This window comes from Salvelinus namaycush, chromosome 26, assembly GCF_016432855.1.
Source record: "Salvelinus namaycush isolate Seneca chromosome 26, SaNama_1.0, whole genome shotgun sequence".
NCBI classification, from domain to species: domain Eukaryota; kingdom Metazoa; phylum Chordata; class Actinopteri; order Salmoniformes; family Salmonidae; genus Salvelinus; species Salvelinus namaycush.
Window position 1 is genome coordinate 39,156,540 of NC_052332.1, and position 13,769 is coordinate 39,170,308.

A 13,769-nucleotide genomic window follows, 5' to 3' on the forward strand; every position below is an offset into this window, starting at 1 on the left:
CATGACTGGTTCGAGCTATCTGTCACTCATGTCGTAAGACAACAGTGGCTAATTATTTTATATATGTTTTTATTTAACTAGGCAAGCCAGTTAAACAAGAACAAATTCTTATTTACTATGATGGCCTAACCCAGATGACGCTGGGCCAATTGTGTACCGGCCCTACGGGACTCCCAATCACAGCCGGTTGTGATACAGCAGAGGATCAAACCAGGGTGTCTCTAGTGACTCCTCTAACACTGTGATGTAGTGCCTTAAACCCCTGTGATACAGCCTGTAATGGAACCAGGGTCTGTAGTGACTCCTCTAACACTGTGATGCAGTGCCTTAGACCGCTGTGATACAGCCTGGAATGGAACCAGGGTCTGTAGTGACTCCTCTAACACTGAGATGCAGTGCCTTAGACCGCTGTGATACAGCCTGGAATGGAACCAGGGTCTGTAGTGACTCCTCTAACACTGTGATGTAGTGCCTTAGACCGCTGTGATACAGCCTGGAATGGAACCAGGGTCTGTAGTGACTCCTCTAACACTGAGATGCAGTGTCTTAGACCGCTGTGATACAGCCTGGAATGGAACCAGGGTCTGTAGTGACTCCTCTAACACTGAGATGCAGTGTCTTAGACCGCTGTGATACAGCCTGGAATGGAACCAGGGTCTGTAGTGACTCCTCTAACACTGAGATGCAGTGTCTTAGACCACTGTGATACAGCCTGTAATGGAACCAGGGTCTGTAGTGACTCCTCTAACACTGAGATGCAGTGTCTTAGACCGCTGTGATACAGCCTGGAATGGAACCAGGGTCTGTAGTGACTCCTCTAACACTGAGATGCAGTGTCTTAGACCACTGTGATACAGCCTGTAATGGAACCAGGGTCTGTAGTGACTCCTCTAACACTGAGATGCAGTGTCTTAGACCGCTGTGATACAGCCTGGAATGGAACCAGGGTCTGTAGTGACTCCTCTAACACTGTGATGTAGTGCCTTAGACCGCTGTGATACAGCCTGTAATGGAACCAGGGTCTGTAGTGACTCCTCTAACACTGAGATGCAGTGTCTTAGACCGCTGTGATACAGCCTGGAATGGAACCAGGGTCTGTAGTGACTCCTCTAACACTGAGATGCAGTGTCTTAGACCGCTGTGATACAGCCTGGAATGGAACCAGGGTCTGTAGTGACTCCTCTAACACTGAGATGCAGTGCCTTAGACCGCTGTGATACAGCCTGGAATGGAACCAGGGTCTGTAGTGACTCCTCTAACATTGAGATGCAGTGCCTTAGACCGCTGTGATACAGCCTGGAATGGAACCAGGGTCTGTAGTGACTCCTCTAACATTGAGATGCAGTGTCTTAGACCGCTGTGATACAGCCTGGAATGGAACCAGGGTCTGTAGTGACTCCTCTAACATTGAGATGCAGTGTCTTAGACCGCTGTGATACAGCCTGGAATGGAACCAGGGTCTGTAGTGACTCCTCTAACACTGAGATGCAGTGTCTTAGACCGCTGTGATACAGCCTGGAATGGAACCAGGGTCTGTAGTGACTCCTCTAGCACTGAGATGCAGTGTCTTAGACCACTGTGATACAGCCTGGAATGGAACCAGGGTCTGTAGTGACTCCTCTAACATTGAGATGCAGTGTCTTAGACCACTGTGATACAGCCTGGAATGGAACCAGGGTCTGTAGTGACTCCTCTAGCACTGAGATGCAGTGTCTTAGACCGCTGTGATACAGCCTGGAATGGAACCAGGGTCTGTAGTGACTCCTCTAGCACTGAGATGCAGTGTCTTAGACCGCTGTGATACACAGGAGCCCAAGTGTTATGGATTCAAGTTCAGTTTTGCTATCCACCGGCGTTGCTGGACGTTTCTAGTCGTCTGACTTCGATATGTAGTGATTTGACAAAACAACCAGATACACTACATGACCAAAAGTATGTGGACACCTGCTCATCGAACATCTCATTCCAAAATCGTGGACATTAATATGGAATTGGTCCCCTCCTTTAGCTGCTATAACAGCCTCTACTTGTCTGGGAAGGCTTTCCACTAGATGTTGGAACATTGCTGTGGGGACTTGCTTCCATTCAGCCACGAGCATTAGGGAGGTCGGACACTGATGTTGGGCGATTAGTCCAGGCTCGCAGTCGGTGTTCCAATTCATCCCAAAGGTGTTCGATGGGGTTGGGGTCAGGGCTCTGTGCAGGCCAGTCAAGTTCTTCAACACCGATCTCGACAAACCATTTCTGTATGGAGCTCGCTTTGTGCATGGGGGCATTGTCATGCTGAAACAGGAAAGGGCCTTCTCCAAACTGTTGCCACAAAGTTGGAAGCACAGAATCATCTAGAATGTAATTGTATGCTGCAGTGTTAAGATTCCCTTCACTGGAATTAAGGGGCCTGAACCATGAAAAACAGCCCCAGCTTGTGTGGCCTACCACTTTACGACTGTGATGTTGTTGCTCCTAGACGTTTCCACTTCACAATAACAGCACTACAGTTGACCCGGGCAGCTCTAGCAGGGCAGAAATTTGACTAACTGACTTGTTGGAAAGGTGGCATCCTATGACAGTTTCACGTTGAGAGTCACTGAGATCTTCTACTGCCAATGTTTGTCTATGGAGATTGCATGGCTGTGTGCTCAATTTTATACACCTGTCAGCAACAGGTGTGGCTGAAATAGCGGAATCCACTCATTTGAAGGGGTGTCCACATACTTTTGTATATAGTGTATGTACATTCCTGTACCCTTTACCTTCTTATTTGTTGATTAAATCTGACTTTATTAGTATAATGAGTAATCCAGGAATGTTATGAGTTAATTGACAAGAGAAAACTCAATGTAAATAGAAACTCTACAGGATGCCAATGGCTACAATGAATGACTAAATTACTTCCGGAGACAAAGGCTCCACGGAATGGTCCTCCTCCCCACCACTCTATATACATATATGTTTAATTTGCTGTAATATGAAAATACATTACTTAGCAGCCAACCTGTTTGCACCAATCCCATGCAATTACGGTAAAATAATGTAAAATACAAACCCCGCCTCCCCTAAATTAATGAAAATGATTAATCCATTCATTCATGACAATTACTGTACAAATATTACAGTATGAATATTGGTACAATAGGCTTATTTAGTTACTGTAAAACGTTTTACTGCATCCCTTCTTGTAAATCAAAATTTACAATATTTAGCTGAAAATGTTGTACATTTACAAGGGAAAGTTGTAGAGTGTAATCATTACAATAATTATTATCTGGGAGATTTTTTTCTTTACAAAAAAAAACTAAAATAGTCTGAGATTCATGTGGCTCACCCGACAGCATGAGGTTGGCGACTGAACATTTAAATCTACAGTAGGCATAAGCAATTACTGTAAAGAAATACAGCATTTTAGAGACATTTTTACAGGAGGATTCCAATTACAGTTAATAGCCATATTTTACCCATAATACAATGCAATCTACAACATTAATTCAATGGTACACATTTAAGGTATTCTTATTTTAAATTATGGCCTAGGAGGTTACCTGTCTTGTTCATGGGCAGAAGGACAGATTTTTACCTTGTCAGCTTGGGGATTTGATCTTGCAACCTTTTGGTTACTAGTCCAACGCTCTAACCACTAGGCTACCTGCCACCCCTCTCCTACAACATGGAGTAGAATAATAGTATTTGAAGTTGTTATGTTGTGCATTTCAGACATCAAAATTACACGACATAGAGAGACAGATATTGATAAGTGGAAAAATAATGTTGTGAAACATTTTCATAATTCTGAAGACAAAATGGTATGGAACAGGTGGCCGAGCCGATCAATGGATCAATGTCTGTTAAATGAAGGTTAAATAAATAAAAATATCCTCATACCTTATACTCAGCCTACACAACCATACATATTCACTCTATACTAGGTTCATTCATGTATTCATAGTAGGCTATTAATTCTGTAAGAGCAATAGAATTCCAATTAGTTTTGCAGTGTTGTCGATCGTGACTTTAGGATGAGCAGCATACAGAGAGAAAGAGAGAGGGAGAGAGAGAGAGAGAGAGAGAGAAAGAGAGAAAGAGAGAGAGAGACAGAGAGAGAGAGACAGAGAGAGAGAGAGAAAGAGAGAGAGACAGAGACAGAGAGCAAGAGAGAGAGAGAGAGACAGAGACAGAGAGAAAGAGAGAGAGCACACCGCTGCTGTCTGTCTGAATCTTTCTCGAATCCTGGGAAAGTTCCAGGGGCAGGCTGGCTGGCGGAGGGATCTGGCACGCAGGCACTGCGGCTCCAGCCTGGCTGACGCCGGGGTTGTGGCGCTCCGCTCGGCTCGTGGAGGCTCAAGGGCTCCTAGCAAACACGCTCCCCACCTTGCTCTATCCGCGCCACGCTCAACTGGGCAGCCAGACATCACACGCAGGAACAGAGGGACAGGAATTGCCCCCGTCTTTCACAACAGTGAAGCGCTGTAGTGAATGGACATCACACAGCAGAGGTGAGAGATTAAAAATGTACCTTTTTTAAAGGATATTAATAACTTTGTGTGGGTCTTCTAGGGGGTTGTTGTAGGCTATCACTTACAAGGAGCATGTTGTTTAAGGATACAGTGTAATGGAAAATGGTAAATTATACGGTCATTTTTGGGTATTTATCAACAGTAAAATACTCTCACACGTTTTACTGTGGCATACTGTAAATTATGGTGCATTGTGGGAAAATGTTGTGGGTGGGAATGGAATTGCTGTATTTTGAATGGTACTGTAATTCCACCCCACAGAATACAGTACCATACTGTATCTTTGGAGTGACAAAAACCTTTTGACCACTAGTGGGTGCATGGTATTGTTGATTCTGGCTCATTAACATATCGAAGGCGTGCTCTATATGTTGCACCCCTGAGTGAGAATGCTGTACCAATTTAACTCCTATGTGGTTATAGTGCCCCTTAATTGTGTGTTGGGGACGGATTGTAGTGGCAGCAAGTCTTAAACCTTAAAAGGGTTGAGCATTTTGCCATGTCATTTTGTTCTGTTTTGCCTTGTCGTCACTGCCAGTTTTGGAAGCCTTTGTTAAGGCGTTTAGAAGTGCCACTGATATAAAACACCAAAATATTAATTAATATACTTAAATGTTTAAAAGCGTTACCTAGCTGCCAAACTGCTCGCACCAATCCTATGTCATTACAGTATAAGACTGGGAAATAAAACCCCTCATCTCAATGAATTTCAAACAGCCATTCATTCATTCAGATTACTGAAGAATTATTTTTTTTTTTTACTGTATTTTACTGTGTGTACTTGCTTTGATACTGTATTAATATTACAGTAGGTATACTGTAATATGAAATACAGCATTTTACTGTATTTGCCTGTAAGCTACTGTCAAATTCACATTAACCCCTTTACAGTGTAGGTAGGTGAAACAATATGAACATGACGACTGTTGAACGGCATGACAAACATTTTCAAATGTCTGATTCACTTTATTTTATCTCAAACTTTTTATTTCACCTTATATTTAATAATGAGCTTAGGTTATTGTTTGTTCATAGGAAGTGAATGTCCCTGTTTGAAAGCGTGGTTGGCTTTTTGGCTATAGTGGGAAACAACATTGTGAAACAGTAGAAGACATTGTGATGCAAATGTAACCTACTACTAATGCGGAAAGCGGTTACCTTGTCGCTCTGTGATAGTGTGTAGCTGTGCAGAGGGCCGGGGAGGGGACCACGTCCTCAACATGTCATGTACAGAAGAAAAAAAACGTCCTCGTAGTAAAGGGAAACTGGTGTGTTTACCTTCGGGGTTGTGTGCTGATGATAAAGCATTAGGTAATTAAGCCTATCTCAGCCCGTAGACTGAGTGACGCCAGCTTCAGAAAGGAGTCAACGCAGGCAGAGCGGAACAGACGCGCTGGTGCCGCGCTGCCGCATTCAAGTGCAGTGGGCGTTGAGCGCCTGTAGTGCGCACCACATTTAGCCAAAATACAAACCTACGCTGTTATTATAGGCTACTTTTCCAACTAACATATAGGCTAAATATGTGGTGTCAGATGATTCAATTTCTTAATTCCAGTGGGTTTTTAATTGACCGTGACTGACTGAACTGAAGAAAGATACGAGTCGCTGTCCTGTAGCCATTCGAACAGAGCGCTGCGCGTCGTCACAGCATAACTCACGTGTCTGCTGCTGAATTATAGGGACGCTTGCTCACGGCATGTTTGGCATTCTTATGTTCCCCAGGCTAGTACATTGTTTCTATGTGCTATGGATTTTAATCCAGATATATCATGATTATAACAATACATTCGTTTTTGTTGTCATCTCAGTCCAAGAGAGGTTCAAACAGAGCAACAGATCATAAACAGTAGCCAGGGTTTTTCAGGAGGAAACGTAGGACTGAAAATCACAAGAATCACTCTTTTACAAGACCACGTTAACGACTCAACTACCAGACTACTCTGTGTAGGCTTCCTTAGACTGTTTTACAATGGAATAAATATCCCCCTCTTTCTGTATGGGAGGAGAAGGGGAGAGAGAGAGAGAGAGAAAGAGACATAAATAAATAAAGAGAGCAGGAGAGAGAGAGGGAGAGAGAGAGAGGGAGAGAAAGAGAGAGAGGGGGGAGGGGGGAGAGAGAGGGGGGAGGGGGGGAGAGAGAGAGAGAAAGGATGCTGTCACATTAAAGTTGTTTATTTAAAGCAAATATCTGAGTTCTTCCATCTACCAGTACAGTAGCTTATGAATAGCACATTAGGTAATGTTGTAGTCAGCCTGACTACAAGGCAGAGAGAGAGAGAGAGACAGAGAGAGAGGGAGAGAGAGAGAGAGAGAGAGAGGAGAGAGAGAGACAGAGAGAGAGAGAGACAGAGAGAGAGACAAGACAGAGAGAGAGGGAGAGAGAGAGACAGAGAGAGAGAGAGAGAGAGGGAGAGAGAGAGAGAGAGACAGAGAGACAAGACAGAGAGAGAGGGAGAGAGAGGAGAGAGAGACAGAGAGAGAGAGAGAGGGAGAGAGAGGGAGAGAGAGAGAGAGAGAGAGAGAGGAGAGAGAGAGGGAGACAGAGAGAGAGAGAGAGAGAGAGAGAGAGAGAGAGAGAGAGAGAGAGAGAGAGAGAGAGGGAGAGAGAGAGAGAGAGAGAGAGCATGCCTGTCTGGATCAGAATGTTTCAGTTTCCATGCTGTCTGTCCGTCGGTCCATCTGTGAGTGGTGTGACCCATGCTGGCCAGACTGTGGGGCTCCTCACTATGAGACAGTGGGATGTACACTGAGTCAATACTTTGTACAAGCACCTTTGGCGGTGATTATAGCTGTGAGTCTTTTTTGGGGGTGAGTCTCTAAGAGCTTTGCACATCTGGATTGTACAATATTTGCCCATTAGTCTTAAAAAAAATTCTTCAAGTTCTGTCAAGTTGGTTGTTGATCATTGCTAGACATCCATTTTCAAGTCTTGCCATAGATTTTCAAGTTGATTTCACTCAAAACTGTAACTAGGCCACTCAGGAACATTCAATGTATTCTTGGTAAGCAACTCCAGTGAAGATTTGGCCTTGTGTTTTAAGTTATTGTCCTGCTGAAAGGTAAATTAGTCTCCCAGTGTCTGTTGGAAAGTAGACTGAACCAGGTTTTCCTGTAGAATTTTGCCGATAGCTATAGCTGTATTCTGTTTCTATTTGTCCTGAAAAACTCCCTAGTCCTTGCCGATTACAAGCAGACCCATAACATGATGCAGCCACCACCATGCTTGAAAATATGAAAAGTGGTACTCAGTGATGTGTTGTGTTGGATTTGCCCCAAACATAACGGTTAGTATTCTGGACAAAAAGTTAATTTCTTTGCCACATTTTTTCAGTATTGCCAAAGTGACTTGTTGCAAACAGGATGCATGTTAATATTTTGTATTGTGTACAGGCTTCCTTCTTTTCACTCTTGTCAATTAGGTTAGTATTGTGGAGTAACTACAATGTTGTTGATCCATCCTCAGTTTTCTCCGATCACAGCCATCAAACTCTGTAACTGTTTTAAAATCACCATTGGCCTCATCAAATCAAATCAAAGTTTATTTGTCACGTGCGCCGAATACAACAGATGTAGACCTTACAGTGAAATGCTTACTTACAGGCTCTAACCAATAGTGCAAAAAAGGTATTAGGTGAACAAAAGGTAAGTAAAGAAATAAAAACAACAGTAAAAAGACAGTGAAAAATAACAGTAGCGAGGCTATAAACAGTAGCGAGGCTACATACAGACACCGGTTAGTCAGGCTTATTGAGGTAGTATGTACATGTAGATATGGTTAAAGTGACTATGCATATATGATGAACAGAGAGTAGCAGTAGCGTAAAAGAGGGGTTGGCGGGTGGCGGGACACAATGCAGATAGAAATCCCTGAGCAGTTTCCTTCCTCTCCGGCAACTTCTAAAAACATGTTTTCACTTGGTCATTATGGGGTATTGTGTGTAGATGGCTGAGAGAGAAAAAAAATCAATTGAATCCATTTTGAATTCAGGCTAATGTGGAATAAGTCAAAAGGGTATGAAGACTTTCTGAAGGCCATATACATCCCATATAGTCCCCATAGACAAGTCCTAATTCTCTCCTAAATCTTCTGTTGTATTTAACCTCTGGTTCATATGACTCACAGCCCTGCTGAACAGCTCTTTGTTTCTGTTAAATTAGCGCCTAATTTCATCTCTCTCTTCTCTGGTCAGATGACTGAAACCTGACCTGCACGAGGAATAACATTCACTACCGGAGGCTACCATTCTGACCAGACTGTATTTCTGCTAAGAGAGAGAGAGAGAGGAAGAAAGAGACAGAGAAAAATAAGATATTTGGGATTATTCCAACATTCCCACCTCTGTTCCAGACTTTCCTCCCTCCTGGTCTCTTCAGGAAGCACCAACGGAACTAATGAACCCCAGCTTCTGTTTACATAGACTCCTCACACTCCTCTTCGAGCTCCTTCCCTGATCCCTCGCTCCTGCTGTCCTTTACCCATCTGGGCAACAATCCATCCCTCACACTCCTCTTCTATCCCCCTGTCCCCCCCTCTCTCACCTCCTCTCATCACATTCCCTCCCTCTTTCACCCGAAGTGGTGTTTCTCATCCCTCCCCCATCCATCTCTACATAGCACCATCCATCCCTCCCTCCATCCATCTCTACATAGCACCATCCCTCCCTCCATCCATCTCTACATAGCACCATCCCTCCCTCCATCCATCTCTACATAGCACCATCCATCCCTCATGCATTCCACCACCTCTATCACGTCCCTCTTCTCCTTCACGAGCCCTGCAGTGAAGAGGCTTCTGGGATGGAAACAGGGGGATGAGGAGGAGAAGTGGGCAGAGAAGGCTGTGGACTCTCTGGTGAAGAAACTAAAGAAGAAGAAGGGAGCGATGGAGGAGTTAGAGAAGGCCCTCAGCTGCCCCGGACAGCCCAGTGAGTAACCCCGTCTGATCAAATCACATTTTATTTGTCACATGCGTTGGTGTAGACTAACAGTGAAATGCTTACTTACTACAGGCCCTTTCCCAACAATGCAGAGAGAAAGAAAATAGAGACATAATAGAAAAGTAATAACATTTAATAATAAATACACAATGAGTAACGATAACTTGGCTGTATACACGGGGTACCAGTACTGAGTCAATGATAACTATATACAGGAAGTACCAGGTAATAACTTGGCTATATACACATGGTACCAGTACTGAGTCAATGATAACTATATACAGGAAGTACCAGGTAATAACTTGGCTATATACACATGGTACCAGTACTGAGTCAATGATAACTAGGTTATATACAGGAAGTACAAGGTAATAACTTGGCTATATACACGGGGTACCAGTACTGAGTCAATGATACCTAGGTTATATACAGGAAGTACCAGGTAATAACTTGGCTACATACCCAGGGTACCAGTACCTAGTCGATGTGCAGGGGTACGAGGTAAGTGAGGTAGATATGTACATAATATGTATATTATAGGAATAAAGTTACCGATAGTTAACAGTAGCTGTAGCGTATATGTGATCAGTCAAAAAGGTTAGTGCAAAATTGGGTCAATGCAGATAGTCCGGGTAGTTATTGGTTAACTATTTAACTAACTACACTGAACAGAAATATAAAACGCAACATGTAAAGTGTTGGTCCCATGTTTCATGAGATGAAATAAAAGATCCCAGAAATGTTCCATACGCACAAAAAGCTTATTTCACTCAATGTTGTGCACAAATTTACATCCATGTTAGTGAGCATTTCTCCTTTGCCAAGATAACAGGTGTGGCATATCAAGAATCTGATTAAACAGCATGACCATTACACAGGTGCACCTTGTGCTGGGGACAATAAAAGACCACTCTAAAATGTGCAGTTTTGTCAAACCTGTAACGACTTTCTTCCTGAGATGAAGGAGAGGACCAAAATGCAGCGTGGTTAGTGTTCAACATGTTTAATTTGAACATAAACGGTGAACACTTACAACAATACAAAAACAACAAATGTGAAAGTCGAGACAGTCCTATCTGGTGCAGAACACAAACACAGAGACAGGAAACAAACACCCACAAAATCCCAACACAAAACAAGCCTCCTATATATGATTCTCAATCAGGGACAACGATTACCATCTGCCTCTGATTGAGAACCATATTAGGCTGGACATAGAAACAGACAAACTAGACACACAACATAGAATTCCCACCCAGCTCACGTCCTGACCAACTAAACACATACAAAACAACAGAAAACAGGTCAGGAACGTGACAGAACCCCCCCCTCAAGGTGCGAACTCCGGGCGCACCCCTAAAACTCAAGGGGAGGGTCTGGGTGGGCATCTGTCCGCGGTGGCGGCTCCGGCGCAGGACGAGGACACCACTCCACCACTGTCTTTGTCCCCCTCCTTAGCGTCCTTTGAGTGGCGACCCTCGCCCACGACCTAGGCCTAAGAATCCTCCCCAAGGCCCCCACATGATTTAGGAGGTAGCTCAGGACAGAGAGGTAGCTCAGGACAGAGAGGTAGCTCAGGACAGAGAGGTAGCTCAGGACAGAGGGGCAACTCCGGACTGAGTGGCAGCTCCGGACTGAGTGGCAGCTCCGGACTGAGTGGCAGCTCCGGACTGAGTGGCAGCTCATGACTGGAAGGCAGCTCATGACTGGAGGGCAGCTCATGACTGGAGGGCAGCTCATGACTGGAGGGCAGCTCATGACTGTAGGGCAGCTCATGACTGTAGGGCAGCTCATGACTGTAGGGCAGCTCATGACTGTAGGGCAGCTCATGACTGGAGGGCAGCTCATGACTGTAGGGCAGCTCATGACTGTAGGGCAGCTCTGGCAGCTCCTGACTGGCTGGCGTCTCTGGCAGCTCCTGACTGGCTGGCGTCTCTGGCAGCTCCTGACTGGCTGGCGTCTCTGGCAGCTCCTGACTGGCTGGCGTCTCTGGCAGCTCCTGACTGGCTGGCGTCTCTGGCAGCTCCTGACTGGCTGGCGTCTCTGGCAGCTCCTGACTGGCTGGCGTCTCTGGCAGCTCCTGACTGACGGACGGCTCTAGCGGCTCCTGACTGACGGACGGCTCTAATGGCTCGGGACAGACGGGCGGCTCTAATGGCTCGTGGCAGACGGATGACTCAGATGGCGCTGGGCAGACGGATGGCTCAGATGGCGCTGGGCAGACGGATGGCTCAGATGGCGCTGGGCAGACGGATGGCTCAGATGGCGCTGGGCAGACGGATGGCTCAGATGGCGCTGGGCAGACGGATGGCTCAGACGGCGCTGGGCAGACGGATGACTCTGGCCGGCTGAGACGCACAATAGGCCTGATGCGTGGTGCCGGAACTGGAGGTACCGGGCTGAGGGCACGCACCTCAGGGCGAGTGCGGGGAGGAGGAACAGGGCTCTGGAGATGCACTGGAAGCCTGGTGCGTGGTGTAGGCACTGGTGGTACTGGGCTGGGGCGGGAAGGTGGCGCCGGATATACCGGACCGTGAAGGAGGACACGCGCTCTTGAGCACCGAGCCTCTCCAACCTTACCAGGTTGAATGGTCCCCGTAGCCCTGCCAGTGCGGCGAGGTGGAACAACCCGCACTGGGCTATGCAGGCGAACCGGGGACACCACCTGTAAGGCTGGTGCCATGTACGCCGGCCCGAGGAGACGTACTGGAGGCCAGATACGTTGGGCCGGCTTCATGACATCCGGCTCGATGCCCAACCTAGCCCTCCCAGTGCGGCAAGGTGGAATAGCCCGCACTGGGCTAAGCACGCGTACTGGGGACAGCGTGCGCTTTACCGCATAACACGGTGTCTGACCAGTACGACGGTAAGCCCGGGGAGTTGGCTCAGGTATCCAACCCGGCTTCGCCACACTCCCCTTTAGCCCCCCCCCCCCCCCCCAAGAAATTTTTGGGTGAGCCTCTCGGGTTTCCAGCCACTCTGCCTTGCAAGCGCCTCATAATGCCGCCTCTCCGCTTTTGATGCCTCCAGCTCCGCTTTGGGACGGCGACACTCCTCTGGCTCTGCCCAGGGTCCTTCTCCGTCCAGAATCTCCTCCCATGTCCATTCCTCCTTGTACTGCTGCTGCTGTTGCTGCTGCCCGTTGCCACGCTGCTTGGTCCGGGTTTGGTGGGTGTTTCTGTAACGACTTTCTTCCTGAGATGAAGGAGAGGACCAAAATGCAGCGCGGTTAGTGTTCAACATGTTTAATTTGAACATAAACGGTGAACACTTACAACAATACAAAAACAACAAATGTGAAAGTCGAGACAGTCCTATCTGGTGCAGAACACAAACACAGAGACAGGAAACAAACACCCACAAAATCCCAACACAAAACAAGCCTCCTATATATGATTCTCAATCAGGGACAACGATTACCATCTGCCTCTGATTGAGAACCATATTAGGCTGGACATAGAAACAGACAAACTAGACACACAACATAGAATTCCCACCCAGCTCACGTCCTGACCAACTAAACACATACAAAACAACAGAAAACAGGTCAGGAACGTGACAAAACCACACAATGCCACAGATGTCTCAAGTTTTGAGTAAGCGTGCAATTGGCATGCTGACTGAAGGAATGCCCACCAGAGCTGGAGAAAAATCCACCAGGGGAAATTGAATGTTAATTTCTCTACCATACAGTAAGTCACCTCCAACGTCGTTTTAGAGAATTTGGCAGTACTTCCAACAGGCCTCACAACCGCAGACCACATGTAACCACGCCAGCCCAGGACCTCCACATCCGGCTTCTTCACCTGCGGGATCATCTGAGACCAGCAACCCGGGCAGCTGATGAAACTCAGGAGTATTTCTGTCTGTAATAAAGCCCTTTTGTGGGGAAAAACTCATTCTGATTGGTTGGGCCTGGCTCCCTAGTGGGTGGACCTATGCCCTACCAGGCCCACCTATGACTGAGTGAAATCCAGGATTAGGGCCTAATGCATTTATTTAAATTGACTGATTTCCTTATTTACTTACTGAAACTCAGTAAAATCGTTGAAATTGTTGCATGTTGCATTTATATTTGTGTTCAGTCTATTTAGAAGTCTTATGGCTTGGGGGTAGAAGCTGTTCAGGGTCCTGTTGGTGTAACGGATGTGAAATGGCTAGCTAGTTAGCGGGTACGCGCTACTAGCGTTTCAATCAGTTACGTCACTTGCTCTGAAACCTAGAAGTAGTGTTGCCCCTTGCTCTGCAAGGGCCGCGGCCTTTGTGGAGCGATGGGTAACGATGCTTCGTGGGTGACCGTTGTTGATGTGTGCAGAGGGTC

General features: G+C 46.2%; 1 protein-coding gene across 2 annotated transcripts in view; it reads left to right on the forward strand.

Moving 5' to 3' along the window:
• The first annotated feature begins 4,215 nt into the window (after positions 1–4,215).
• smad9 (SMAD family member 9) overlaps positions 4,216–13,769 on the forward strand; it is a 35,766-nt gene continuing 26,212 nt past the window's right edge. The window contains exons 1-2 of one of the 2 annotated variants that reach the window (XM_038965406.1): positions 4,216–4,490; positions 8,702–9,436. In XM_038965406.1, the coding sequence (XP_038821334.1) occupies positions 9,241–9,436 (196 nt within the window). In that variant the 5' untranslated portion in view covers positions 4,216–4,490; positions 8,702–9,240. The remainder of the gene's footprint in view (positions 4,491–8,701; positions 9,437–13,769) is intronic. The other variant, XM_038965405.1, reaches the window with a different exon arrangement.